General features: G+C 38.7%; 3 protein-coding genes across 9 annotated transcripts; all 3 read right to left on the bottom strand.

Annotated features, from left to right (window-relative positions):
- Positions 1 to 147: 147 nt before the first annotated feature.
- Positions 148 to 26,884, bottom strand: LOC130999693 (putative disease resistance protein At1g50180). Of its 5 annotated transcripts, none has more exons than XM_057925311.1 (3): positions 25,574 to 26,857; positions 23,654 to 25,415; positions 148 to 376 (listed from the first exon to the last, which is right to left on the bottom strand). In XM_057925311.1, exons 1-2 carry the CDS (start codon positions 26,586 to 26,588, stop codon positions 23,674 to 23,676), a joined length of 2,757 nt encoding a protein of 918 aa, XP_057781294.1. In that variant the 5' UTR covers positions 26,589 to 26,857; the 3' UTR covers positions 148 to 376; positions 23,654 to 23,673. The 5 variants fall into 5 exon arrangements, with proteins under 5 accessions (XP_057781294.1, XP_057781293.1, XP_057781292.1 ...); XM_057925310.1 differs by lacking the exon at positions 148 to 376 and adding an exon at positions 21,840 to 22,171 and having other exon boundaries at positions 25,574 to 26,884; XM_057925309.1 differs by lacking the exon at positions 148 to 376 and adding an exon at positions 21,840 to 22,372.
- On the bottom strand, positions 225 to 5,821 carry LOC130996991 (putative disease resistance protein At1g50180). Its single transcript, XM_057922272.1, has 3 exons — positions 4,497 to 5,821; positions 2,688 to 4,423; positions 225 to 359 (listed from the first exon to the last, which is right to left on the bottom strand). The coding sequence occupies exons 1-3, from the start codon at positions 5,542 to 5,544 to the stop codon at positions 225 to 227; spliced, it is 2,919 nt and encodes a 972-aa protein (XP_057778255.1). The 5' UTR covers positions 5,545 to 5,821.
- Positions 9,596 to 19,963, bottom strand: LOC130999692 (probable disease resistance protein At1g58602). 3 transcript variants are annotated; one of them, XM_057925306.1, is made up of 3 exons: positions 18,787 to 19,963; positions 16,857 to 18,631; positions 9,596 to 9,805 (listed from the first exon to the last, which is right to left on the bottom strand). In XM_057925306.1, exons 1-2 carry the CDS (start codon positions 19,829 to 19,831, stop codon positions 16,881 to 16,883), a joined length of 2,796 nt encoding a protein of 931 aa, XP_057781289.1. In that variant the 5' UTR covers positions 19,832 to 19,963; the 3' UTR covers positions 9,596 to 9,805; positions 16,857 to 16,880. The 3 variants fall into 3 exon arrangements, with proteins under 3 accessions (XP_057781289.1, XP_057781290.1, XP_057781288.1); XM_057925307.1 differs by lacking the exon at positions 9,596 to 9,805 and adding an exon at positions 15,953 to 16,148; XM_057925305.1 differs by lacking the exon at positions 9,596 to 9,805 and having other exon boundaries at positions 15,953 to 18,631.

The following is a 26,884-nucleotide window of genomic DNA, read 5'->3' as shown; positions in this document are numbered from 1 at the left end:
TGCAATTCAATGCATGAAAGCACTAATGTCTTCATCTTGGAAGTATTGAGTTTTTAATTAAGTTTGGATATCTCATATTCTCTAATCTAGATTCATCCATTGTACACTATAAATAGTGTTGCTCTCATTTATAAGATCATCAAGTAAAATCATCAAAATTAAATATTAAAAGAGTGAGCAGCAGCTACTAAATTCCTTTTTCAAAATCCAAACCTATCATCGTCTCAGATGATAACTGAAGGGACATGGGTGACTTTCTGGGAATCCTCTCCTGATGGCAATACCCTCTTCCCCAATTCCGACATTCCATAGATCTCCAGTTTCTGAATAGTAGAAATACCACTCAATCCATCATCCATCTAGAACCATCTCCAGACTATAATAACCATAAATCAAACTGAATGATAAAACAAAGAATGAAATATACCAGGCTTGGAGCTAGTCACGTGCAAAAGAAGTATATGGGCGCCACTATGATGTCAGGCTAGGAGCTGCGCACAAAAGAAATATATACACATTTATTTCAAAATAAGTGATTAAAGTTGGAGAGAAAAGAGTGCAAATAATTAAAGAGAAGCAAAACAAGACTATAGCTCGAAGGGGGGAGAAAAGTACCCTGCAACCAAGAGAAAGACGATACAAGCTTTAGAATGGATCGAGCTTTATTAAAACCTTATCGAACTTTATTAAAGAATTGCAAATTGAGAATTAGATTGGTGCAAGCAGGGGCGGAGCCAGACTTTTGATTCGGGGGGTTCAAAAAAAATTAAAAGAAAATTAATAATTAAATTAAAAAATAAAAATTAAATTAAATTAAATTTAAATGATAATCAATAATACAATTATAATATTATTTAAACTGCAAAAAACACATTTTAACAGATTTTCAAGCTTATATTCATTTTACGATGTATTTTGCAATAAAATTACTAAATATTGAATATTATATAGAGTGCAAATACATGATACAATCTCTTTCTAATTTGGAGAAATTTTTAATTGAAATGGTAAGAAACAATGTCGTTTAGGTCTCACAAAAATGTCGTCGTCTTTACTAATCCACGTAAGCTTCAATTCGATACTATAGCAATCGAAAAAAATTGGGGGACGAAATTGCAAAACTTGAAAAAATAATGATTTAATTCGCCACACTAAAAAGACGTTAAAATTGCAAATTCAAAATAGTCCGTTATTTTATTTTCCAAAATCCCATGAAATTTTGTAAGGCAAAATAACTTTCAATAAAAATTCAAAAAATAAATCTCTAGATTCTAATCCAAACATGATATGTATAAATTAATTACGTGTTTACTTATTCTAAACGTTTTAACTCTAAAGCTTACATATCAATTACAGTATAAAATAGCTCACCAAGATAATGATATAGATAAAATTATATATTTTTTATTTTTAATATAAAATTACAAAAATATCCTAGTATTTTTGAAAATCTCAGAGGGGCCCAGTGACCCCCCTGCCCCACCCCTAGCTCCGCCCCTGGGTGCAAGCATTACCCGGGTGGAGACTAGGCTAGTCATTAGTGAAGGATGATAAAGACAAACTTTTCACTGTAAAGACAAACTGTTCAAGCAAGGAAGCTTACCCAGTATCCCCATTGGATCATCCTCAATCTCACATTTCGACATAAACAATTTCGTAAGTTTTGAGCTGATCAACTCACGCTCACACTCTGCGCGCCTTCCCTAACTTAACATAAATCGACAATTCACGAAGATTGGGACATGTGAATGCCTTGTTCAATCGTAAAAATAGGACATTTCTCGGCCGATAATTGGCATGAAAAATGTCCTGCGGATGCAACACTTATTAATTAGTGTCCTATTTTTAGAAGTCCGAAAGTTATTGTCCTAATTTCCAAATCAATCTAAGTTACTGTTCTAAAAAACCCTCGAACTCAAATAAAAATTCTCATTAGTGACATGAGGATTAATTAACTATTATGCGTGTTACAAAAATTAATAACAGGATTACATGTCACTAATTTTTATGACACGAATATTAGCTACCAAGTAGATACTTTTAGTATAGTGTATATGAAATAGACAAATGTTTTTATGCAGATTACTAACATGGCCAATCGCCGAACAACCGACCTGCCTGTTTTGGTTAACTATTTTGAAAATAATGATGAAAATGAATTATTTTGTCATCAAATTTTATACAACAAGACATATTTTGAAAATTGTTAAAAGTTAGAGATTTTTAAATGAAAAACGAAAGCTCAGGGTATTTTTCAAAAAAATATGTCATTCTTATTCTGAGCGCTAGCTGATGATAATGGTGAAGGTTTGCTGAATTGGCATTATCAAGAATTTTATCTAATTTTTTACTGTAAGTCTTGAGAAACTCTTAATTTGTAGACATGGAAAATTGAGTCTCTTGTCTCTCTCTTGAAGAGAGAGAGACTCAACTGTTTGATAGACATATTTTGAAAATTGTTAAAAGTGATAAAAGAGAAATAAGGAAGCAGAGAAAAGAATGCGAATAATTAAAGAGAAACACTTGAGACATGAAACAACATAATTAAAACCTTATCGAGATACCTATCTTTTAAAGAAAAACTAGTTAAAAATTGGGAATTGAGGATGAGATTGGTGCAAGCATTACCCGGGTGGAGACTAGACTGGTTAGTAGTTTCGGATGATAATTGAAGGGACATGGCAGACTTTGTGGAAATCGTCTCCTGATGCTGATACCCTCTTTCCCAATTCTCCATAGATATGCAGTTCCCGAAGAGTAGAAATGCCACTCAATCCCTCTGGAAGCATCTTCAGACTAGAACACTCATCTATCCGTAACTCAGAGAGAATGGGCATGGCTCCTGCCCCCACTCTCCACTCTCTCAGGTTCGGTAATTGCAATAGATGAAGCCTCTTGAGGCGAGGAAAACTGTTTGATAGACACGTCATCTTCTCCCCCACAAATGATTTCCTCCATAAATACAAATCTCTCAAGCAAGGAAGCTTGCCCAGTATCCCCATTGGATCATCCTCAATCTCACATTCTGACAGCCCCAAACTTATAAGTTTTGAACTGATGAAGTCACTCCCGCACTCTGCCAGCGCCTTCCCTAACTTAACTTCAATCCACAAGGAATGAAGATTGGGACATGTGATTACCTTCTTCAGCGTTAACACTCCCTTATTTGTTCCTAACTCGCAACCCGTTTTGATTTCAACCCAACAATACAGTAACTTTTCCATGAGAGCAATGGCGTCGATGTTGGCTGACAAGCTTTCATTGTCGTGTATTTTTGTTCTGAAACTTGCCAGATTCTTCATTTTGTTCATACATTTTAAATCATGCACTCTACTATCCAAATTCCACAGGGTCTCCAACTCAATCACTCCCTCGTCCAATGTCAATCGATAACTTCCAATTTTGGGCGGATCATAATCGGGAAGAATCAAGTGCTTTAAACGTACCATCTCCTCAAAAACATTTGGAACTTCGATATTCCTCGAACTAGTTAAATCAAGGGTATCCATGTACACCAAATTCCTTATGGACGATGGTAGCTTATCAAATTCACATCTTTTTAAATACAAACGTCTAAGGTGAACAAGACTAGCGATTCCTTTCGATAACTTTCTTCCTTCAAATTTGAATCCCACCATAACTAGATCTCTCAGCAATTTGAATTTCTGAAAATCAACGATACCTTGCTGGGGAAACTCAACAATAACACCCGAACCTATGTGATTGAACATTTGAAGAGACCTTAAATGTTCGCTACTATCTTCTCCCCAAGTGACTGTAAGCTCGTCTGGTTCCACTTGAACTTCTTTCCTGAAATGTATAGCCAAATGCCGTATTTTCCTATGCGAGGAAGCTTTCCCACTTTGATACTCCAAACTCTGCACACCAAAATCCTCACTTCTCCCCAATTTCAAACACAGTTCTCTTACTACATCATGAAGTTTGCAGCTGAAATATCTTCTTCCAGGTGCGACACCATCGTAAATTTCGACTTGGACGATGGACCTGGAGGCCAACTCACCCAAGTAGAGCTCTGCAATTTCCATCAAAGTTTTGTCCTTGTCTCCAATAGAAATCATGCCTTGTGCTATCCACATCATATATAGATCCTCAACATATATATCTTCATCCTCTTGAAATATACCCATATAGAGAAAGCATGACTTCAAATAATAGGGTAGACTTTCATAGCTTAAATTTAGCACTCCATCAATCTCCTTTTCATCTCTATATATGAATTCTTTGACTAACTTCCACTCCATCATCGAATTTGTCTTTCTCAAGACCCCACCGAGTAAACAAATTGCCAACGGCAAATACCCACATTTCTTCACCATTTCTTTCCCAATTTTCTCAACATTTTCTTCCAATGCAAACTCTGCATCTTTCCCAATTTTCTCAACATTTTCTTCCAATGCAAACTCTGCATTGAAAAACAAATGACAATTATTTGAATAGTAACTTTATTTGTAGACTAGAAGTCAAATCCAACTAACCTGGAATGTTGGTGTGGGGAAATGCTTTCTTCTTGAGTAGTTCCAAAGCATCTTCCTCTTTTAGAAGCCCAAGTTTTACTTGACATCCAATCTCTGCGACTTCCTGTTTGCGCGTGGTGATCAAGATTTTGCTGTGCAAATCTTGTACAAGGAAGGGATGCTTGAAGCCATCCCAATGAGAAGTTTCCCAAAGATCGTCAAAAACAATGAGGCATCGCTTCTCTTTTTGTATCTTGCATAGTCGCTCCTTCAGCTCCCACTCGCTCAGATTTGCAACAACGTCCTCTCTTATTTTTGGCCCATCCTTCGTGTTTTGATGCTCTAGCTGCTTGAGAATATCCTTCCAAACAGATTGAAAACTTGGACATTGCTGACTAATGCAAAGCCACGCGGAAAGATCAAACTTGGTCTTGGTCTCGTTGTAGAGCTTTTTGGCAATGGTGGTCTTGCCTGATCCCCCCATTCCCCACACTGAAATAACTCGATGCTTTTCGTCTTCCACTAGGAGATGAAGAAGCTGCTTGAGCTCGTCCTTCATCCCCACAAAACAGTCTCCGATCTCGAATTCGGGGAAACTCTTCCTTGCCCTGTTGTTGGCGGACGAGCTTTCCCCTTCATCTGTATTGTTGATGATGCTCTTCTTTATGCCACTTTCTAACATTTCCTTGTTTATCCTTTCAAGTCGGGATTTGATTGGTGAAATCTCCGAGCCTAATTGGTGGATCGACTTGTATACTTCCAAACTACAGCTACATCTGCGGAGGAGCTGTTTGAGGCCTTGTTTTCTCCTTGAAGTCACTTGATAAGCTGCGTGTCTTTCAATGGCAGCTTCGGCTCTGTACACAAGATCTTTGATCTCCGAGATCCAATTCAAAATTATTTTGCTTTCATGTCGTCTTCTGTCGGCATCTTTGAGAAGACACTTCATCTCTTTGAGCTGGATCTCGAGCTCCTTCACTTGGTCACCCACACCAGATAAAAACCTTGCTTCATCCACCAACAAATCGCACAAGGTTTCCAGAGCAGTCGACACAACAGCTTCTGCCATCGCAACAATTCCAAACTCGAATTTCTTTGGTCAAATTGATTTACTATTGGTGAGAGTATATATAGAGAGGAATAAGGATGAGGAACTCGTTGTGGTGAATACAAATTCTTCAATGGAGATTGCGAAGAATTTTTATTCCGGAACAGAGAAATTAGGACTTGGAGAGTTGTATGAGAAAAGAGTGAAAGTAGTTTATCTTCTGAGAAAGCACCAACTCATTATTGTGTTTCTACCTTGTCTTCTTCTTCTTCTTCTTCTTCATTCAATGAAAAGTAGTTAAAGTACTTTATTTATCGCTTTAGTTGCTTTTCAGTGTGTCCCTTTGATTTAATAGTATTTGTGCTCTTTACCTTTATTAGTGGAGTGGTCTGAGAAGATAAGAAGATGACAATAAAAATAGAATTACAAAACATATATTGTTAATATACATGGGTTAATTGTCCTTCACTTAATACACAAAATTTTACCAAATTCTAAAATTGCACGCCATTTTTAAAATCTGTTTCATAATACACCACCTTTACTTATTTTCTGATTCTTCCCACGACGAGTGTTTTCCCTAAATGCGAAATTGACGTGGCATCAATTGGAGCATCAGTTGCTGGTTTTGGCTTTTGTTTCAATAATGATTTTAGCTATTGGGTTGATTACGATTAGTAGTTGGCTAATGAATTAGGTTATATTTTTGTCTAAATTCATTGTATTGCAATGTTAAGTTGGTTTACTTGGAATTATGCCTCATTATCTTAAAACCTTATTACTTAATATTGGGGTTATATTAATAGAGCAACAAGATCAATGAGATAGGTTCCCGTGACAATGGAAGAAGCCGGCCCTTGGATGGGATGATGAGTTTTGGTAATCCTTTTGAACCAGTGATGTATTTTCAATTACATACATTTGTATACATCAGTAAAATCGCTGGCCCACTCCGGCGACGTCAGTAGATAAAACGATGAACTATTTGGCCGAAAGGCCATCGATGATCACCGACGACAGCAAAAATTCGTTGGTAAATTTTTTATTGATTATGTGGACACTGACCTCACCGTCGGTGTTCTGTCATATCTCACTTTGTCGATCGATCGATTTTCACCGGGCATCGTCAGTGTAGTATATTAAATTTTTTTAATTAGCATTCGGTTTATTTAATTCTATAACTACAGTAAACATCTTTAAAATTTATCGATATATTAATAAATTATTAGTTTATAGATAAAATTCTAAGGTCCCGAAGTTATTAATTTATAGAAGTTTTATTATAAATTTTTTAAAGATCCAGCGATCATACTGAATTTTCAAACATATACATATTAAGGTATGATAACAACATATACTCCCTTTGTCCTCATAAAATGTATCCAATTTGTCATTTTCGTTCGTCCTCATAAAATGTATCCGGTCTATTTTTGGTAAGTTTTCTACTTACATTAAAGCGGGACCCTTACAGTCCACTCACAAGTCACAATACATTCAACTAATTTATTAAAATCCGTGTCATTTAGAGAAGAATACTTTTTATATGGTTGGAGGAAGTACTTAATTTGATTGGGCTTTTGAGTTGGATTTTATAACATGAAATTGAAGTACTGTTGGGCCTCATAATTTGTGGGTTTAATTTATGTTTATTGGATCTTTTAATTAAGGCGTGGATCCATTTCTTTCATTAGTGGATCTTTGCAATTGGGCTGATATATAGTCGGGCTTCGTTAATAATTACTTGATCACTTATTTATAGTAGGAAAGAGTTTTCAAAGTAAAGAAAACGGTTGAGCTAAATATTCACCAATCATGATTTTAAATCCATCAAATCAAAGCACAACACTACCATTAGTATTAGTATATTCATGCTAACCAACACGAATATTCCTCAATATAATATTTAGACTTTGAGCTAAGAATTACATATATTCATATTAAGCAACCCAATTTTCAATTTATTGGATGCTAAACATTATCAATACATATTTTTTTTTTCTAAATTTCTGAACTCTTAAAAATAGTTGTTTTTAAATATTCCTCAATATAATATTTAAACTTTTATTTGTTGCAGATAATAAATCAATATTAAATTAGAATTCTGCCAAAAATAAATTATAAAGACACTAGTCCATAAAATAACTTCCTCATAGCAGTGGAAAGGGGTTTTAAGAAATATAATTGTGTGTTTGGTAAGTGGAAAAGGCCCCCCACAATTTAAAAAAAGTTGAGATAGTTAATAAGTTTGTATGGTTACATTATATTAGTGACAATATGTTAAATAAATGGGGAATTTAAGAGTGATGGTTAGTGAGATTATTATCAAAAATGGAGTAGAAAGATGTTATGCGAATAGACGAAAAAGAAAAAAAAAATGAAGTTATTTAATGGGCGGAGGGAGTACTTAATATACATGTCGGATGATTCAACACAATTAATAAAAACTTTACAAGATTAAAAAACTTCCACCGTCTCCTTTCTCGATGCAACACAAGCATTGTCTGTTGTTCATGATTTGCATTACCTATAATATCAACATATCTAAGAATTTCTGGAAGATCATAGGAATGTATATTTTTTTCTCATGCTTTCTAAGATAGTAATAAACTTTTTCAAAGTTTTGTAAACTCACAATTCAATTGAAGTACTTAGTTTTGAAATCTTTGGACAACGCATCAAAGTAGGGATCCTAAAAGATTCTCACATTTGTTGGGACACTATATACCAAGATTATACTAGCAAATAACCTCTGCAATTTATTTGGCATTTAAAATGTTATTACTTTATTAATAGACTCAATATTTCTTGAGTCAGGGGTGGAATAAAACTGTGCAGAATCATCAAAAATCAAACAGATCATGGCTGACAAGCTTTCGTTGTCGTGTATTTTTGTTGAGAAATTTCTCAGATTCTTCATTTTGTTCATACATTTTAATTCATGCACTCTACTATCCAACCCCAATAGACTCTCAACTCAACCACTCCCTCGTCCAATGTTAATTGATAACCACTCAACAGACATTTAATATGTCTTTTCTCCATATTATTCATGTTTATCGAGATTCTAGCATCCATCTAAACAAATAAATTAGGGATTAAGAATTAAGTTTAAGAAAAGTAAGCTTATTGTGTGATGATATGTAATTAAAGACTTTAATGGATAGGAATATTATATAATTTTATTAAACTTTCAAAATATACTTGAATAATAATAATAATAATAATAATAATAATAATAATAATAATAATAATAATAATAATAATTGGTTTAAATATATTACGATTTACGGTTTGGCTTGATCTATAATTTTAAAAAATCAAACCTAAACCATAAACCATATTTTTGCAAAAATATAAATCAAATCATATTTTTCAAACCGTAAACCAAACCAAACCACATAAATACGGTTTGGTTTGATTTGGTTTACGGTTTAAATCAAATTGTGAACACCCCTATTCGTACACGGGTGGTGGACGTCGTATACCACCAAATAATTCCTATAATTCCTACTACGAACATGGTAGTTTCATCACTAATCAGCCCTATTTCAACAATTACGGATTGGAGGAACCAATTGACTTTAATCCAATTAAATCTTAAGTTGATCAGGCTTAAATAAAATCGGAATCAACTCTAAACACAAATAATAAATCGAAATTAATATAAATCAATTATATGAACAATTAGGTCTCACAGATATTAAATCAGTATTTCATTATTCTCGCCGAATTAAGAATTTTGCTACTCATAATTAAATTATAAACAATCAAATAAATTCCAAGAATATGAACAATTAAAATAAACACATTAACGGGCCAAGAGAAAGACGATTTTTGTTGATCACAAACGAACTTTGATTACAATGTGCAGCTATTCTGTTAAAACTAACATTTGATGAGATCTAATCTCATCCGTTGAAAGCATTGAACGGTCGAGATGTAATGCATCCTTATTAGAAACATTTGCAACTAACTCCCTCGGTGTTCTCATATTTGCACTAGAGGTCCTCCGCTCGTTGTCACCTTCGAATCCTGATTCCTTCAGCTTAAATTAAGGCAAATATTCCTCACATATACCAATCGTAATTTTAAATCCATCAAATCAAGCCACAACACTACTAATATAATTCATATTATCAAACCCAATTTTCAGTTTATTAGATTCTACACAACCAAGCAGCAAAAGTCACAATTCAAGAACATAAAGCATAAAAGCTCCAGAAATTTGAAAACCTCTTGATTCAGAGCCTCAGTTCACCGTCTCGTATGACAGGAGGAACACCTGAGAAATGTAACAACAAGACTGCACCTTGAGAAAAAACAAATAATTGAAAAGATGATATAATCTTATAATGAGCCGAGCTTCATTAAAACCTTACTGAGGAACATAATATACCCTCTAAACAAAAGGTAAAATGTTATAATTTCTCTGAGCACCAAAAGTGGTAGTGATAATAAGTAACTCTCCATAAACCAATGTTCAACCAGTAAATCAACAATAATGAATGAATTAGAGCTTGAGAATTGCCACAGAGTAAAGAAATGTACTAAAAAAATGGGACACACAAATTAAGAAAATGCAGATAAAGTAAATGAAGAGAGAGATAGATAGAGTAGTAAAAAAGTAAGAGAGAGATAAAGTAAATAAGGAGAGAGATAGATAAATAGAATAGTGAAAAAAGTAAGAGATAGATAAAGTAAATGAGGAGAAAAATAGAAAGAGTGATACGAGCCCAGCTACAGATATTATGGAGGCCCAGCAAGAGGAACCCAGCCTAGCCCAACGCCGAACCCGTCGTGAGATCAAGAAACCCGCCCGCTTCGCCTCGTGATCAAGTCTAGTCTTAGATATTATCTTTTCCTTGTTTAGATATAATTTATCTAGTTATTGTTTATCTCTTTCTTTGGGCCATGATAGAGAGCCCGTAGGGTTAGGATTTATTTCCTTTTGCATGTCGCCCAAGCTCCTATATAAAGCTAGGGATTTGTTCTTTGATTTTTATGCTATGAATATTTATCTTTGAGAGTCAATTCTTGCGTGATCGTGAGAGTGGCAAGGAGTTTCACGTTCTCTTTAACGTGATAATTGATACGTAGCGTATTAATTGGTGCTTTCATTGACGTCTCATGGCCCCCGACGCTCCCGAATGGCAAGCGCCGTTCACCGCTATGCAAAAACAGATCGATGAACTGGTCGCTCTCTTCAAGATGTCCCACCAGTCGCACTCTTCCAACCCGGCGACTCTCATCCACCTCGCGGTCCACTGCTCCGCCTCGATGTTCCTCGCTTCGACGGCGACGATCCTCACTCTTGGATTTTCAAAATCGAGGAATATTTTCAATATCACAATATTCCGGACGCCCAACGCCTTCAGATTATTGCCTTTCATCTGGATGGCCGAGCTTCTACATGGTTTCAGTGGCTGAAATCCCAAGGTATTCTCTCCTCATGGTCGGATTTTCTATCTCGCGTTCGCTCTCGTTTCGGGCCTTCTCAGTTTGAGGACCCCGAGGGTATGCTCGCCAAGCTTTCACAGACCGGATCTGTCGCCGACTACCAGTCCTCCTTCGAGGCTCTTATGGGCCGCACTCACGGCATCTCAGAGCCCCTATTGATCTCCTTCTATATTTCGGGTCTTCAACCATCGATCCGTAGAGAGTTACAGATGAACCGTCCTCATACTTTGGACGAGACTTTTTCTCTCGCACGTATCTTTGAGAGCAAACACATGGACACTCAAACTGAGACTCGTAGCTTCTCTCGGTCCTTTTCTCGCCCTACGTCCACGCCGCCTGTGGTGCCACAATCATCAACGACGCCGCCGTCTCTCTTATCAGGCTCGACCCCCGCCCACGCAGCTGCATCCGCGTCCGTTCCTCGGCGCGAGGGTACTACACCACTACCAGTTCGGCGGCTCACTCCTGCCGAAACCCGTGAGAAACGCGAGCGCGGATTATGTTTCCGTTGCGACCAAAAATGGAACCCGTCTCATCGCTGCCAAAATAAAGGCACGGTCATGCTTCTTGAGGGCGACGATCTCCCATCTGACGACGACAGTAACGATCCACCGGGCTCCGACCCCGACACGGGTCTTATTCTGGGCGATATCTCCAGCCTCCACTCACTCTTTGGCACCACCCAGCCACGCTCTCTCCGTCTCTGGGGAACCAAGCATCATCACCGTTTTCAGGTAATGATTGACAACGGCAGTACTCATAATTTTCTTAACCCTACTCTTGCAGAACGCCTACAGCTTCCTCTCACGCCTATCCCGCAATTCCGGGTCTCTATTGGCAATGGCGACTCACTTGTGTGCCGACACAAGTGCACGGGTGTCACACTCGAGCTCCAAGGGACTTCTTTTACACTGGATTTATTTGTCTTAGCCATCAAAGGACCAGATATTATTCTCGGCGTACAGTGGCTTCAAGAATTGGGCAGAGTCACTCACGACTACAGTAATAGCCGCATGGAATTCCAGTGGCACGACAAGCAAGTGGTTTTAGAGGGAGACGCATCCCTGGACTGCCGTCAAATCAATGTATCGATGCTTCAATCGTTACTTCACTCATCTGAGGCCGACTCTCTGTTCGAAATCTGGCTGGTCAGTCCCGACACCACCGCCCCTCCACTTGATTTGGCCGCGGTCCCATCGACATTCCACAGTGTGCTCCATCAGTTTTCAGATGTTTTCGCCGAGCCCCGCGACCTCCCTCCGCGTCGCTTATTCGACCATCGCATCCATCTGGAGCATGGCGTTAAACCCGTCAATGTGCGACCATATCGGTACCCCCACTTCCAAAAGACCGAGATGGAACGCTTGGTTCGCGAGATGCTCGAGCAAGGCATCATCCGCCCTAGCCAAAGCCCATTCTCTTCCCCGGTCCTTTTGGTCAAGAAAAAGGACGGAACTTATCGCTTTTGTGTCGACTATCGTGCCCTGAATGCCGTCACTATCAAAGATAAGTTTCCTATTCCTACTGTGGACGAACTCATCGATGAACTTGGCAGTTCCGTGGTCTTCTCTAAGCTCGATTTACGCGCGGGATTTCACCAAATTCGCCTTCATGAGAAGGACATCTTTAAGACGGCCTTCCGCACTCACGACGGCCATTATGAGTTCCTCGTCATGCCCTTTGGCTTGACGAACGCCCCCTCCACCTTTCAAGCTACCATGAACTATATTCTGAAAGATTTTCTGCGTCGCTTTGTGGTAGTGTTTTTCGATGATATTCTCATCTACAGTCCTACCGAAACGGACCATATTGCACATTTAGAGGCCGTGCTTCATTGCCTCCGGGATAACTGTCTCTTTGTCAAATTCTCCAAGTGCACATTTGGCACACCATCTGTCGAGTATCTGGGACACATCGTTAGCACCGGCGAGCTCCGCGCCGATCCCAAAAAGATTGAGGCTATGTTGGATTGGCCCCAACCTACTTCGCCCAAACAGCTCCGCGGGTTTCTCGGCCTCACGGGGTATTATCGCAAATTTGTTCGCGATTATGCTTCCATCGCCTCTCCCTTGACGGACCTCCTCCGTAAGGATAATTTTGTCTGGTCCGACACCGCCTCTTTGGCGTTTGCTGCGTTGAAGAACGCCATGGCCTCGGCCCCTGTCCTTCGGCTGCCGGATTTCTCCAAACCTTTCATCGTTGAAACGGATGCGTCGGATGTGGGTTTTGGTGCGATCTTAATTCAGGACAACTTACCTATTGCTTATCATAGTCGCAAGATCGGCGTCCGTCTCCGCGGTGCTTCGACTTATCTCAAAGAACTCCATGCCATCAGCGAGGCCATCAGCAAATGGCGCCAATACCTCCTCGGTCGTCGTTTCATCATCCGCACTGATCATCATAGCTTGAAGGAGCTCCTTCACCAGCAACTTCATACTCCCGATCAGCACCGCTACATCCGTAAGCTCTTGGGATACGACTTTCAAATCGAGTATAAACCCGGCAAGCATAATGTAGTTGCCGACACGCTATCGCGCGCCCACCACTACGAGCCTGAGCTTGACTCCATCACACCTCCCCTCGCCGCTGCGTATATGTTCACGCCTGCGTGCCTCACCATTCAAAGCATTCCGGTGTCCACCTTTATCGACCAGCTGCGTCTCGCCAATTCGACTGATGCCGAATTCCTTTCTTACCATCAGCGGTTTCAGAGCGGTGTACTCTCCCCCGATTATGGTGTGGTTGATGGCCTTCTTACTTATCGGCGTAAATATTTCATTACTCCTTCGTCTCCTTTTAAACAGCAACTACTCCAGGAGTACCATTGCTCCCCCATCGGCGGCCATGGCGGCATCAAGAAGACCTTGATTGGCCTTTCAACTCTCTTCTTTTGGCCTCACATGCGAAGAGATGTGGAGAACTTCGTGCGTGCTTGCACGATATGTCAACAGGTGAAATCGTTGACGACAGCGCCGACCGGCCTTCTTCAACCATTGCCCATCCCTGCCTTGGTGTGGAACGAGCTCACGATGGATTTCATCACTCACCTCCCCACATCTCATGGTTATTCTGTTATTCTAGTGGTCGTCGACCGCCTCACCAAAGCTGCCCACTTCGGCACTCTGACCGCCGGCTTTACGGCTAGCAAAGTCGCTCGCCTTTTCACGGATATGGTGGTCAAGTTACATGGGTTTCCATCTTCTATTATATCGGATCGTGACCCGATCTTCATGAGCCGATTTTGGGCAGAACTTTTCAAGCTCAGTGGGACAACTCTCAAGCACAGTTCCGCCTACCACCCTCAAACGGACGGCCAAACCGAGGTTGTAAATCGTTGCTTGGAGCAGTATTTACGTGCGATGACCTCCGATCATCCCGCTCGCTGGACCGAATATCTAGGATGGGCAGAGTTTCATTACAACACCTCCTATCACTCAAGTATCTCTATGAGTCCTTTTCAGGCAGTTTATGGACGCCTTCCGCCGGTCGTTCCCCGCTATATTACTAGCTCTACATCCGTGGATGCGCTGGACACGCTGCTCGTCGAGCGTGATCAACTTTTGCAATCTTTGAAGGCCACTTTAGCCTCGGCGCAACACCGCATGCAGCAGCAAGCAAACAAACATCGCCGTGATCTCACCTTTGCTGTTGGTGATTTGGTGTGGGTAAAGCTCCAACTGTATCGCCAGCTTTCGGTCGCTCGCCGCCCTTCTCCCAAGCTTGCTAAACGCTATTTTGGTCCTTACCCGATCTTGGAGAAGATTGGTGCTGTTGCTTACCGCCTGGATTTGCCCGCGGGTAGCCGTATTCACCCGGTGTTTCACATTTCCTTGCTTAAGCCATTTGTCGGCACAGCCTCGGCACCACTCAACCCGATTCCAGTCGATGCTTCGGGATTACCCGCTATGGTACCCGTCGTCATTATCTCCGCCCGTACTGTTCTCAGGGATGGCAGCCCCGAAGACCAAGTCTTAGTTCAATGGGAAGGACTCCCGCCCGAGGCCACTACTTGGGAGTCCCTTACCGCGTTCCGTTCTTCATTTCCAGATTTTCACCTTGAGGACAAGGTGGTTTTCGAGGATGGGGGAGTTGATACGAGCCCAGCTACAGATATTATGGAGGCCCAGCAAGAGGAACCCAGCCTAGCCCAACGCCGAACCCGTCGTGAGATCAAGAAACCCGCCCGCTTCGCCTCGTGATCAAGTCTAGTCTTAGATATTATCTTTTCCTTGTTTAGATATAATTTATCTAGTTATTGTTTATCTCTTTCTTTGGGCCATGATAGAGAGCCCGTAGGGTTAGGATTTATTTCCTTTTGCATGTCGCCCAAGCTCCTATATAAAGCTAGGGATTTGTTCTTTGATTTTTATGCTATGAATATTTATCTTTGAGAGTCAATTCTTGCGTGATCGTGAGAGTGGCAAGGAGTTTCACGTTCTCTTTAACGTGATAATTGATACGTAGCGTATTAAAGAGTAGATAAAGTAATTTTTTTTTGGATTGTGATATTATAAATGGAACGCCCAAAAAGAAAATTTGGGACGTTATTATTGGAATAGAGGGAGTAATATTTTTATTATTTTTGTATGGTGTAAAGATTTGGCTTATATGCTTCCTACATTTCACCCGGAAAAGAGGCCCACTAAAGCAGCTGGGGCAGCAATTCATTTCCTTCAACAATATCATTAACCTAAGCAAATTTTTCTTGCTTAATCAACGGTAAAATCATCTGCAAGAGAAATAGTAGTCGAAGAATTTTGAGCTAAGAATTACGTTTACCAATCGTGATTTTAAATCCATCAATTCAAACCACGCACTACCATTCATATTAAGCAACCCAGTTTTCAATTTATTGGATTCTAAACAACTAATTAGTAACAAAAATCACAATTCAAGAACTGAAATAAAGCTTAAATCTGTAGAAATTATAAATAAAGGCTCATGGGCTGAATCTTACGAAAATAACTCCATATGGAACTAAGAAAGTCTAGAATAAATTGTCCAGAATCACCAAATTCAACCAGATTAATAAAAACATACACATTTAATTTTTTTTTAAGTGATTAAAGCGAAACAAGGTTGCAGAGAAAATAATGCAAATAATTAAAGAGAAACACTTGGGACATGGAACAACAAGACTGTAACTCGAAGGGGGGGAGAAAAGTAGCCTGCAACCAAAACCAAGACGATACAAGTTTAGAATGCGTCGAGCTTTATAGTTAAAACCTTGTCAAGATACCTATCTTTTAGAGAAGGGCCGGTCTTGCATGCGGCGGTCGCACTCCAGTGCGACGGGTCCGCCCCGACCCGACCCGTGCCCAGACCCAAAATCCTGAATCCTAAATTATTACATTTGTTTATAGGTATACTTATATAAATATAGGTATTTACCTTCATTTAATATAAAGTATTATATTTTCTAAATCCTAAATTCTATAAACTAAACCCTAAACCCTGTAAACTAAACCCTAAGCCTGAACCCTAAACCCTAAATCCTGTAAACTAAACCCTAAGCCTGAACACTTACTTTTAATAAGCATAAGATATACATTTGGTCGCACAAATATATACTTATATTAATATAAATATTTACCTTCATTCAATATAAAACATTATACATATCAATATACATTTATATGAACAAATGTATATATTATGTTTATTAAAAGTAACAATTATTATAAACAAATGTAATAATTAGGAGTATGGGTCAAACCCACGCGGGTCAGGGTTTCGGGTCAGGAGGGCGGGTTTGGAGCCGGGTCGACCCGTCGCACACCTGTGCGACGGTCGCACCCAATAATCCGCGTTTAGAGAAAAACTAAAATTGAAGCAACATAATTGGGAATTGAGAATGAGATTGGTGCAAGCATTACCCGGGTGGAGACTAGACTAGTTGGTCATCGATTGTCTCGGATGATAATTGAAGAGACATGGGTGACTTTGTGGAAATCCTCTCCTGATGTCGATACCCTCTTCCCCATTTCCGCCATTCCAGTAATCTCCAGTTTCCGAAGAGTAGAAATGCCACTCAAACCATCTGGAAGCATCTTCAGACTGGAACAATCATAAATCTCCAATTCATAGAGAAGGGGCATGGCTCCTGCCTCCACTCTCCACTCCTTTAACTTTGGTAATTGAGAGAGCACAAGCAACTTGAGGCGAGGAAAACTGTTTGATGGACACGTCATCTCCTCCCCCACAAATGATTTCCTCCATAAATACAAATATATCAAGCAAGGAAGCTTCCCCAGTATCCCTAATGGATCATCCTCAATCTCACATTTATATAGGGTCAAAGTTATAAGTTTTGAACTGATGAAGTCACTCCCGCACTCTGCCAGCGCCTTCCCTAACTTAACTTCAATCCACAAGGAATGAAGATTGGGACATGTGATTACCTTCTTCAGCGTTAACACTCCCTCATTTGTTCCTAACTTGCAACCCTCTTTGATTACAACCGAACAAGACAGTAACTTTTCCATGAGAGCAATGGCGTCGATGATGGCTGACAAGCTTTCGTTGTCGTATATTTTTATTGAGAAATTTCGCAGATTCTTCATTCTGTTCATACATTTTAAGTCATGCACTCTACTATCCAAATACCACAAGGTCTCCAACTCAATCACTCCCTCGTCCAATGTCAATCGATAATTTCCAATTTTTTCCTCATCATAATAGGGAAGAAACAAGTGTTTTAAATGTAGCATCTCCTTAAAAACATTTGGAACTTCAACATTCTTCGAAACAGTTAAATCAAGGGTATCCATGTATACCAAATTCCTAATGAACGATGGTAGCGTATCAAATTCACATCTTTCTAAACACAAACGTCTAAGGTGAACAAGACTAGTGATTCCTTTCGATAACTTTCTTCCTTCAAATTTGAATCCCACCATACATAGATCTCTCAGCAATTTGAATTTCTGAAAATCAACAATACCTTGCGGGGGAAACTCAACAACACCCGAATTTATGTGACTAAACATTTGAAGAGACCTTAAATGTTCACTACTATCTTCTCCCCAAGTGAGTGTAAGCTCTTCAGGTTCCACTTGAACTTCCTTCCTGAAATGTATAGCCAAATGCCGTATTTTCCTATGCGAGGAAGCTTTCCCACTTTGATACTCCAAACTCTGTGCACCAAAATCCTCACTTCTCCCCAATTTCAAACATAGTTCTCTTACTACATCATGAAGTTTGCAGCTCCAATATTTTCCTCCACCACTGACAGCATCGCCGAAATTAATTTCAACTTGGACGATGGACCTGGAGGCCAACTCACCCAAGTAGAGCTCGGCAATTTCCATCAAATTTTTGTCATTGTCTCCAGCATTCTCATATGAAATCATGCCTTGTGCTATCCACATCCTATATAGTTGCCTAGGATATATGGTTTGGTCCTCGTGAAATATACCCATATAGAGAAAGCAAGGCTTCAAATAATAGGGTAGGCTTTCATAGCTTAAATTTAGCACTCCATCAATCTGCTTTTCATCTCTATATATGACTTCTTTGACTAACTTCCACTCCATCATCGAATTTGTCTTTCTCAAGACCCCACCGAGTAAACAAATTGCCAACGGCAAATACCCACATTTCTTCACCATTTCTTTCCCAATTTTCTCAACATTGTCTTCCAATGCAAACTCTGCATTGAAAAACAAATGACAATTAATTGAATAGTAACTTTATAACTTAGTCAGATCCTCTCATCTGATTTGGAATCGATGATGCAAGAGTAGAAACTAACCAACATGTAAATCTAGAATATTATTTGTAGACTAGAAGCCAAATCCTACTAACCTGGAATGTTGGTGTGGGGAAATGCTTTCTTCTTGAGTAGTTCCAAAGCATCTTCCTCTTTTAGAAACCCAAGTTTGATAGGGCATCCAATCTCCGCGACTTCCTGTTCACGCGTGGTGATCAAGATTTTGCTCTGTAAATCTTGGACAAGGAAGGGATGCTTGAAGCCATCCCAATGAGAAGTTTCCCAAAGATCGTCAAAAACAATGAGGCATCGCTTCTCTCTTTGTATCTTGCATAGTCGCTCCTTCAACTCCCACTCGTTCAAACTTGTAACATCCTCCCTTATTTTTGGCCCATCCTTCGTGTTTTGATGCTGTAGCTGCATGAGAACATCATTCCAAACTGATTGAAAGCTCTGACATTGCTGACTAATGCAAACCCATGCGCAAAGATCAAAGTTGGTGTTGGTCTCATTGTAGAGCTTTTTGGCAATGGTGGTCTTGCCTGATCCCCCCATTCCCCACACTGAAATTACTCGATGCTTTTCGTCTTCCACTAGGAGATGAAGAAGCTGCTTGAGCTCGTCCTTCATTCCCACAAAACACTCTCCGATCTCGAATTCGGGGAAGCTCTTCCTTGCTCTGTTGTTGGCGGACGAGCTTTCCCCTTCATATGTATTGTTGATGATGCTCTTCTTTATGCCACTTTCTAACATTTCCTTGTTTATCCTTTCAAGTCGGGATTTGATCGGTGAAATCTCCGAGCCTAATTGGTGGATCGACTTGTATTCTTCTAAACTACAACTACATTTGCGGACGAGCTGTCTGAGGCCTCGTCTTCTCCTTGAAGTCACTTGATGAGCTGCGTGTCTTTCAATGGCAGCTTCTGCTCTGTACACAAGATCTTTGATCTCTGAGATCCAATTAAAAATGGTTTCATTTTCATGTCGTCTTCTGTCGGCATCTTTGAGGAGACATTTCATCTCTTTGAGCTGGATCTCGAGCTCCCTCACTTGGTCACCCACACCATATAAAAACCTTGCTTCTTCCACCAACAAATCGCGCAAGGTTTCTAGAGCAGTCGACACCACTGCTTCTGCCATTGCAATAATTTGGGGGAAGCTCAGATTTCTTTGGTCTAATTGATTGGTGGAACACTCTTGATTTGCTAATTTGGGGAAGCTCCGATATATCAAATTGATTGGTTGAACACTCTTGATTTGGTAGTGGTGAGAGGGAAGTAATTTTAATTAGAAAAGATAAGGAAGTTGTGGTCGTAATTGTACAGCTGCTGCCTTCGATCGCCAATAGTCAATACATATTAAATAATTTGTCATTACACCAAAAGAGTGAGGCACACGGAATGAGATCCAGTGTCATATAATTTTATGTGTCACCGTATCTCATGCTTACATCTATTATTTTAAAAATATTTTTAATAAAAATAAAATTTATTATAATACTATGAATTATATTTAATTTTTATTTCAAAAAAAATTTATTTTTAAAAAGTATATACCATGACTTTGAATTTATCAACATATTATTAGCTAATAAAACTGAAATTAAATGATAGAATAAATCCTAGTTAATAATCATAAAATTAAACTAAAGCATACAAAATTTGAAGAAGATGATTTTATTAAGAGCAAATGCATGATAAGTGAAGAAGACCCTCCACACAAGCCGAAGGTTCATCCCAAACATATGCATTAATTTGAAGATTGAGAGATGTGAATGACTTGTTCAATACTCCCTCATTTGTTGCTACCAATTTCACTCCAAAAAGTCTTTGTTGCAACTGTTGCAATAAATGCAACATTGCATCTGCACAATCTATGTCAAAATGTGTTGGCTATTGTGGGCCATTCCACATGAATTGAAGTGGAAATAGCTCAACATAATTCTCCCTCATTATTCTACTCATTTAACGGGAATATGCATTAAAAATACTTATTCTACTCATTCATACCCTACTATTAGCTGTTGAAGAGTAATTAAAATTCAAATAAGAAAGCAATGTTTATCGCTTTAATTGACTTCGAAACCAATATATGATAGATTTTGTGACATTGTATACGCGTTTGAGAAAGCCAACTTGTCTTTATAGTAATTATTATAATAATTTTGTTCACAAAAAATTATTATAATAATTTTATTGCTGTAGTAAAATCCAACCTGCAGTTTGTTTGAAGCAGTCAATATATTGAAGTATGGAGCAGAATATATAGTTAAAACAAATTAAAGATGCTTTTCAGTTTTTCATTGTGATTAAATATTTGCTGATAATAAGAATTATTCATTTCTCTGCAACCTCACCAAGGGTAACTTCGCTTATTCATATTTATATTAATGAACCCAATTTAATTTCAATTTATTGGATTCTAAACAACCAAGCAACAAAATCACAATTCAAGAACAGAAATAAAGCTTAAATCTCTAGAAATTACAAACAAAGGCTCATAGGTGGAATCTCACCAAAACAACTCCATATTGAGAAATCCTTATACCCAATTAATAGAAACCCTCTTTCTAAACATGGAAATTTGAGTCTTCTTCCTAGTCAATAGGATTAAATTTGCGTAAGAGTCAATAAGATTGGGCTTTTGTAAACATCAAATGAAGTGCTGTCGGGCCTGATAAATTTTGGGCTGAATTTATATTTGTTGGATCTTTTAATTAATGTATGAGTCCATTTCTTTCATAGTGGACCGAAAATGGAAATTGGGTTGGGCTCATCTTTGAAATTGGGCTGATATATATATAATGGGTGATTCTATTTATAGCCCCAAAACTTCTGCAAATTGCTCACCAAACATGGCCAGTGACTCATTCTTTCGCAATCTGAACCTTAGCCCTCCTTCTTTATGTAGAAGCAGATGAAAGAATAAGTTTTCTAAATTTTGCTATTTCGAAAAACAGAAACAAATTATGATCTTGATATCACAATTGGTTGGGTAATTTGGCAGTGAGTCCAACTAAAGCAGCTTCAAATCCTTCAACAATATCTTTGACATAACCCAAATTTTCTTGTTTAATATCGGCAGTAACGTTGAAAGCTTAATTTGCAATTCAATGCATGAAAACACTAATGTCTTCATCTTGGAAGTATTGAGTTTTTAATTAAGTTTGGATATCTCATATTCTCTAATCTAGATTCATCCATTGTACACTATAAATAGTGTTGCTCTGATTTATAAGATCATCAAGTAAAATCATCAAAAATTAAATATTAAAAGAGTGAGCAGCAGCTACTAAATTCCTTTTTCAAAATCCAAACCTATCATCGTCTCGGATGATAACTGAAGGGACATGGGTGACTTTCTGGGAATCCTCTCCTGATGGCAATACCCTCTTCCCCAATTCCGACATTCCATAGATCTCCAGTTTCTGAATAGTAGAAATACCTCTCAATCCATCATCCATCTAGAACCATCACCAGACTATAATAACCATAAATCAAACTGAATGATAAAACAAAGAATGAAATATACCAGGCTTGGAGCTAGCCACGTACAAAAGAAGTGTATACACATTTATTTCAAAATAAGTGATTAAAGAGAAACAAAGTTGGAGAGAAAAGAGTGCAAATAATTAAAGAGAAGCGAAACAAGACTATAGCTCGAAGGGGGGAGAAAAGTACCCTGAAACCAAGAGAAAGACGATACAAGCTTTAGAATGGGTCGAGCTTTATTAAAACCTTATCGAGCTTTATTAAAGAATTGCAAATTGAGAATTAGATTGGTGCAAGCATTACCCGGGTGGAGACTAGACTAGTCATTAGTGAAGGATGATAAAGACAAACTTTTCACTGTAAAGACAAACTGTTCAAGCAAGGAAGCTTACCCAGTATCCCCATTGGATCATCCTCAATCTCACATTTCGACCTAAACAATTTCGTAAGTTTTGAGCTGATGAACTCACGCTCACACTCTGCTAGCGCCTTCCCTAACTTAACATAAATCGACAATTCACGAAGATTGGGACATGTGAATGCCTTGTTCAATCGTAAAAATAGGACATTTTTCGGCCGATAATTGGCATGAAAAATGTCCTGCGGATGCAACATTTATTAATTAGTGTCTTATTTTACTCTTAAAAAAAATTGGTGTCCTATTTTTAGAAGTCCGAAAGTTATTGTCCTAATTTCCAAATCAATCTAAATTACTGTCCTAAAAAACCCTCGAACTCAAATAAAAGTTCTCATTAGTGACATGAGGATTAATAACTATATACGCATGTTACAAAAATTAATAACAGGATTACATGTCACTAATTTTTATGACACGAATATTAGCTACCAAGTAGATACTTTTAGTATAGTGTATATGAAATAGACAAATGTTTTTATGCAGATTACTAACATGGCCAATCGCCGAACAACTGACCTGCCTGTTTTGGTTAACTATTTTGAAAATAATGAAGAAAATGAATTATTTTATCATTGAATTTTATACAACAAGACATATTTTGAAAATTGTTAAAAGTTAGAGATTTTTAAATGAAAAACGAAAGCTCAGGGTATTTTTCAAAAAAATATGTCATTATTATTCTAAGCGCTAGTTGATGATAATGGTGAATGATAATGGTGAAGGTTTGCTGAATTGGCATTATCAAGAATTTTATCTAATTTTTTATTGTAAGTCTTGAGAAACTCTTAATTTGTAGACATGGAAAATTGAGTCTCTTGTCTCTCTCTTCATCTCTCTCTTGAAGAGAGAGACTCAACTGTTTGATAGACATATTTTGAAAATTGTTAAAAGTGATAAAAGAGAAATAAGGAAGCAGAGAAAAGAATGCGAATAATTAAAGAGAAACACTTGAGACATGAAACAACATAATTAAAACCTTATCGAGATACCTATCTTTTAAAGAAAAACTAGTTAAAAATTGGGAATTGAGGATGAGATTGGTGCAAGCATTACCTGGGTGGAGACTAGACTGGTTAGTAGTTTCGGATGATAATTGAAGGGACATGGCAGACTTTGTGGAAATCCTCTCCTGATGCTGATACCCTCTTTCCCAATTCTCCATAGATATGCAGTTCTCGAAGAGTAGAAATGCCACTCAATCCCTCTGGAAGCATCTTCAGACTAGAACACTCATCTATCTGTAACTCAGAGAGAATGGGCATGGCTCCTGCCTCCACTCTCCACTCTCTCAGGTTCGGTAATTGCAATAGATGAAGCCTCTTGAGGCGAGGAAAACTGTTTGATGGACACGTCATCTTCTCCCCCACAAATGATTTCCTCAATAAATACAAATCTCTCAAGCAAGGAAGCTTCCCCAGTATCCCCATTGGATCATCCTCAATCTCACATTCTGACAGCACCAAATTCCTTAGTTTAGAGCTGATGAAGTCACGCCCGCACTCTGCCAGCGTCTTGCCTAACTTAACTACAATCCACAAGGAATGAAGATTGGGACAAGTGAATGCCTTGTTCAACACTCCCTCATTTGTTCCTAACTCGCAACCCTCTTTGATTTCAACCCTACAATACACTAACTTGTTCCAGTTGGTGGCAATGGCATTCATGATAGCTGACAAGCTTTCATTGTCGTGTATGCTTGTTGAAAAATATCGGAGATTCTTCATTCTATTCATACATTTTAATTCATGGACTCTACTATCCAACCCCACTAGACTCTCCAACTCAACCACTCCCTCGTCCAATGTTAATCGATAACTACCAATATTTTCCTCCTCATACTCCGGAAGAAACAAGTGCTTTAAACGTACCATCTCCTTAAAAACATTTGGAACTTCAACATTCATCGAATCAGTTAAATCAAGGGTATCCATGTATACCAAATTCCTTATGGACGATGGTAGCTTATCAAATTCACATCTTTTTAAATACAGACGTCTAAGGTGAACAAAATTAGTGATTCCTTTCGGTAACTTTCTTCCTGTAAATTTGAATCCCACCACAACAAGATCTCTCAGCAATTTGAATTTTTGAAAATCAATGATACTTTGCGGAGGAAACTCAACAACACCCGAATTTATGTGATTGAAAATTTGAAGAGACCTTAAATGTTCGCTACTATCTTCTCCCCAAGTGACTGTAAGCTCGTCATGTTCCACTTGAACTTCTTTCCTGAGATGTATAGTCAAATGCCGTATTTTCCTATGCGAGGAAGCTTGTTGTAGTTTCCCACTTTGATACTCCAAACACTGCACACCAAAATCCTCACTTCTCCCCAATTTCAAACATAGTTCTCTTACTACATCATGAAGTTTACAGCTCCTATATATTATATCACGTGTGACAGCATCGTCAATTTCAACTTGGACGATGGATCTGGAGGCCAACTCACCCAAGTAGAGCTTCGCGATTTCAATCAAAGTTTTGTCCTTGTCTCCAATATTCTCATATGAAATCATCCCTTGTGCTATCCACATCCTAAATAGATCCTTAGGATTTATGGTTTCGTCCTCTTGAAATATACCCATATAGAGAAAGCAAGGCTTCAAATAATAGGGTAAACTTTCATAGCTTAAATTTAGCACTCCATCAATCTCCTTTTCATCTCTATATATGATTTCTTTGACTAACTCCCACTCCATCATCGAATTTTTCTTTCTCAAGACCCCACCGAGTAAAGAAATTGCCAATGGCAAATACCCACATTTCTGCACCATTTCTTTCCCAATTTTCTCAAAATTTTCTTCCAATGCAAATTCTACATTCAAAAAACAAATGACAATTAATTGTATAGTAACTTTATAACTTATTCAGATCCTCTCTAATCTGATTTGGAATCGATGATGCAAGAATAGAAACTAACCAACAGTTAAATCTAGAATATTATTTGCAGACTAGAAATCAAATCCAACTAACCTGGAATGATGGTGTGGGGAAATGCTTTCTTCTTGAGTAGTTCCAAAGCATCTTCCTCTTTTAGAAACCCAAGTTTCACAGGGCATCCAATCTCCGCGACTTCCCGTTCGCGTGTGGTGATCAAGATTTTGCTCTGCAAATCTTGGACAAGGAAGGGATGCTTGAAGTCATCCCAGTGAGTAGTTTCCCAAAGATCGTCAAAAACAATGAGGCATCGCTTCTCTCTTTGTATCTTGCATAGTCGCTCCTTCAACTCCCACTCGCTCAAACTTGTAACATCCCCCCTTATTTTTGGCCCATCCTTCGTGTTTTGATGCTGTAGCTGCATGAGAACATCATTCCAAACTGATTGAAAGCTCTGACATTGCTGACTAATGCAAACCCACGCGCAAAGATCAAAGCTGGTCCTTGTCTCGTTGTAGAGCTTTTTGGCAATGGTGGTCTTGCCTGATCCCCCCATTCCCCACACTGAAATTACTCGATGCTTTTCGTCTTCCACTAGGAGATGAAGAAGCTGCTTGAGCTCGTCCTTCATCCCCACAAAACACTCTCCGATCTCGAATTCGGGGAAGCTCTTTCTTGCCCTGTTGTTGGCGGACGAGCTTTCCCCTTCATCTGTATTGTTGATGATGCTCTTCTTTATGCCACTCTCTAACATTTCCTTGTTTATCCTTTCAAGACGGGATTTGATCGGTGAAATCTCCGAGCCTAGTTGGTGGATTGACTTGATAAGCTGTCTGATGCCTCGTCTTCTCCTTGCCAACACTTGATAAGCTGCGTGTCTTTCAATGGCAGCTTCTGCTCCGTACACAAGATCTTTGATCTCCGAGATCCAACTCAAAATGGTTTTGCTTTTATGTCGTCTTCTGTCAGCATCTTCGAGGAGACACTTGATCTCTTTGAGCTGGATCTCGAGCTCCCTCACTTGGTCACCCACACCGTAGAAAAACCTTGCTTCTTCCACCAACAAATCGCGCAAGGTTTCCAGAGCAGTCGACACAACAGCTTCTGCCATCGCAACAATTCCGAACTCGAATTTCTGTGGTCAAACTGATTTAGTATTGGTGAGAGTATATAGAGAGGGATAAGGGTAAGGAACTCGTTGGTGAATACAAATTCTTCAATGGAGATTGCGAAGCATTTGGATTGTGGAACAGAGAAATTAGTTCTTGGAGAGTTGTGTGAGGAAAGAGGGGAAACTTGTGAAAGTTGTTTAGCTTATGAGAAAGCACATGATTATCTTAATTAACTCCACTTGTTTTGATTTCTACCTTGTCTTCATCTTCACTCGATTTATAATTCTCCCTCATT

The sequence above is a fragment of the Salvia miltiorrhiza genome, chromosome 8, assembly GCF_028751815.1.
Source record: "Salvia miltiorrhiza cultivar Shanhuang (shh) chromosome 8, IMPLAD_Smil_shh, whole genome shotgun sequence".
Classification (NCBI taxonomy): domain Eukaryota; kingdom Viridiplantae; phylum Streptophyta; class Magnoliopsida; order Lamiales; family Lamiaceae; genus Salvia; species Salvia miltiorrhiza.
The sequence above is the reverse complement of the archived record's forward strand: the minus strand, read 5'-3'. Positions and strand labels throughout refer to the sequence as shown.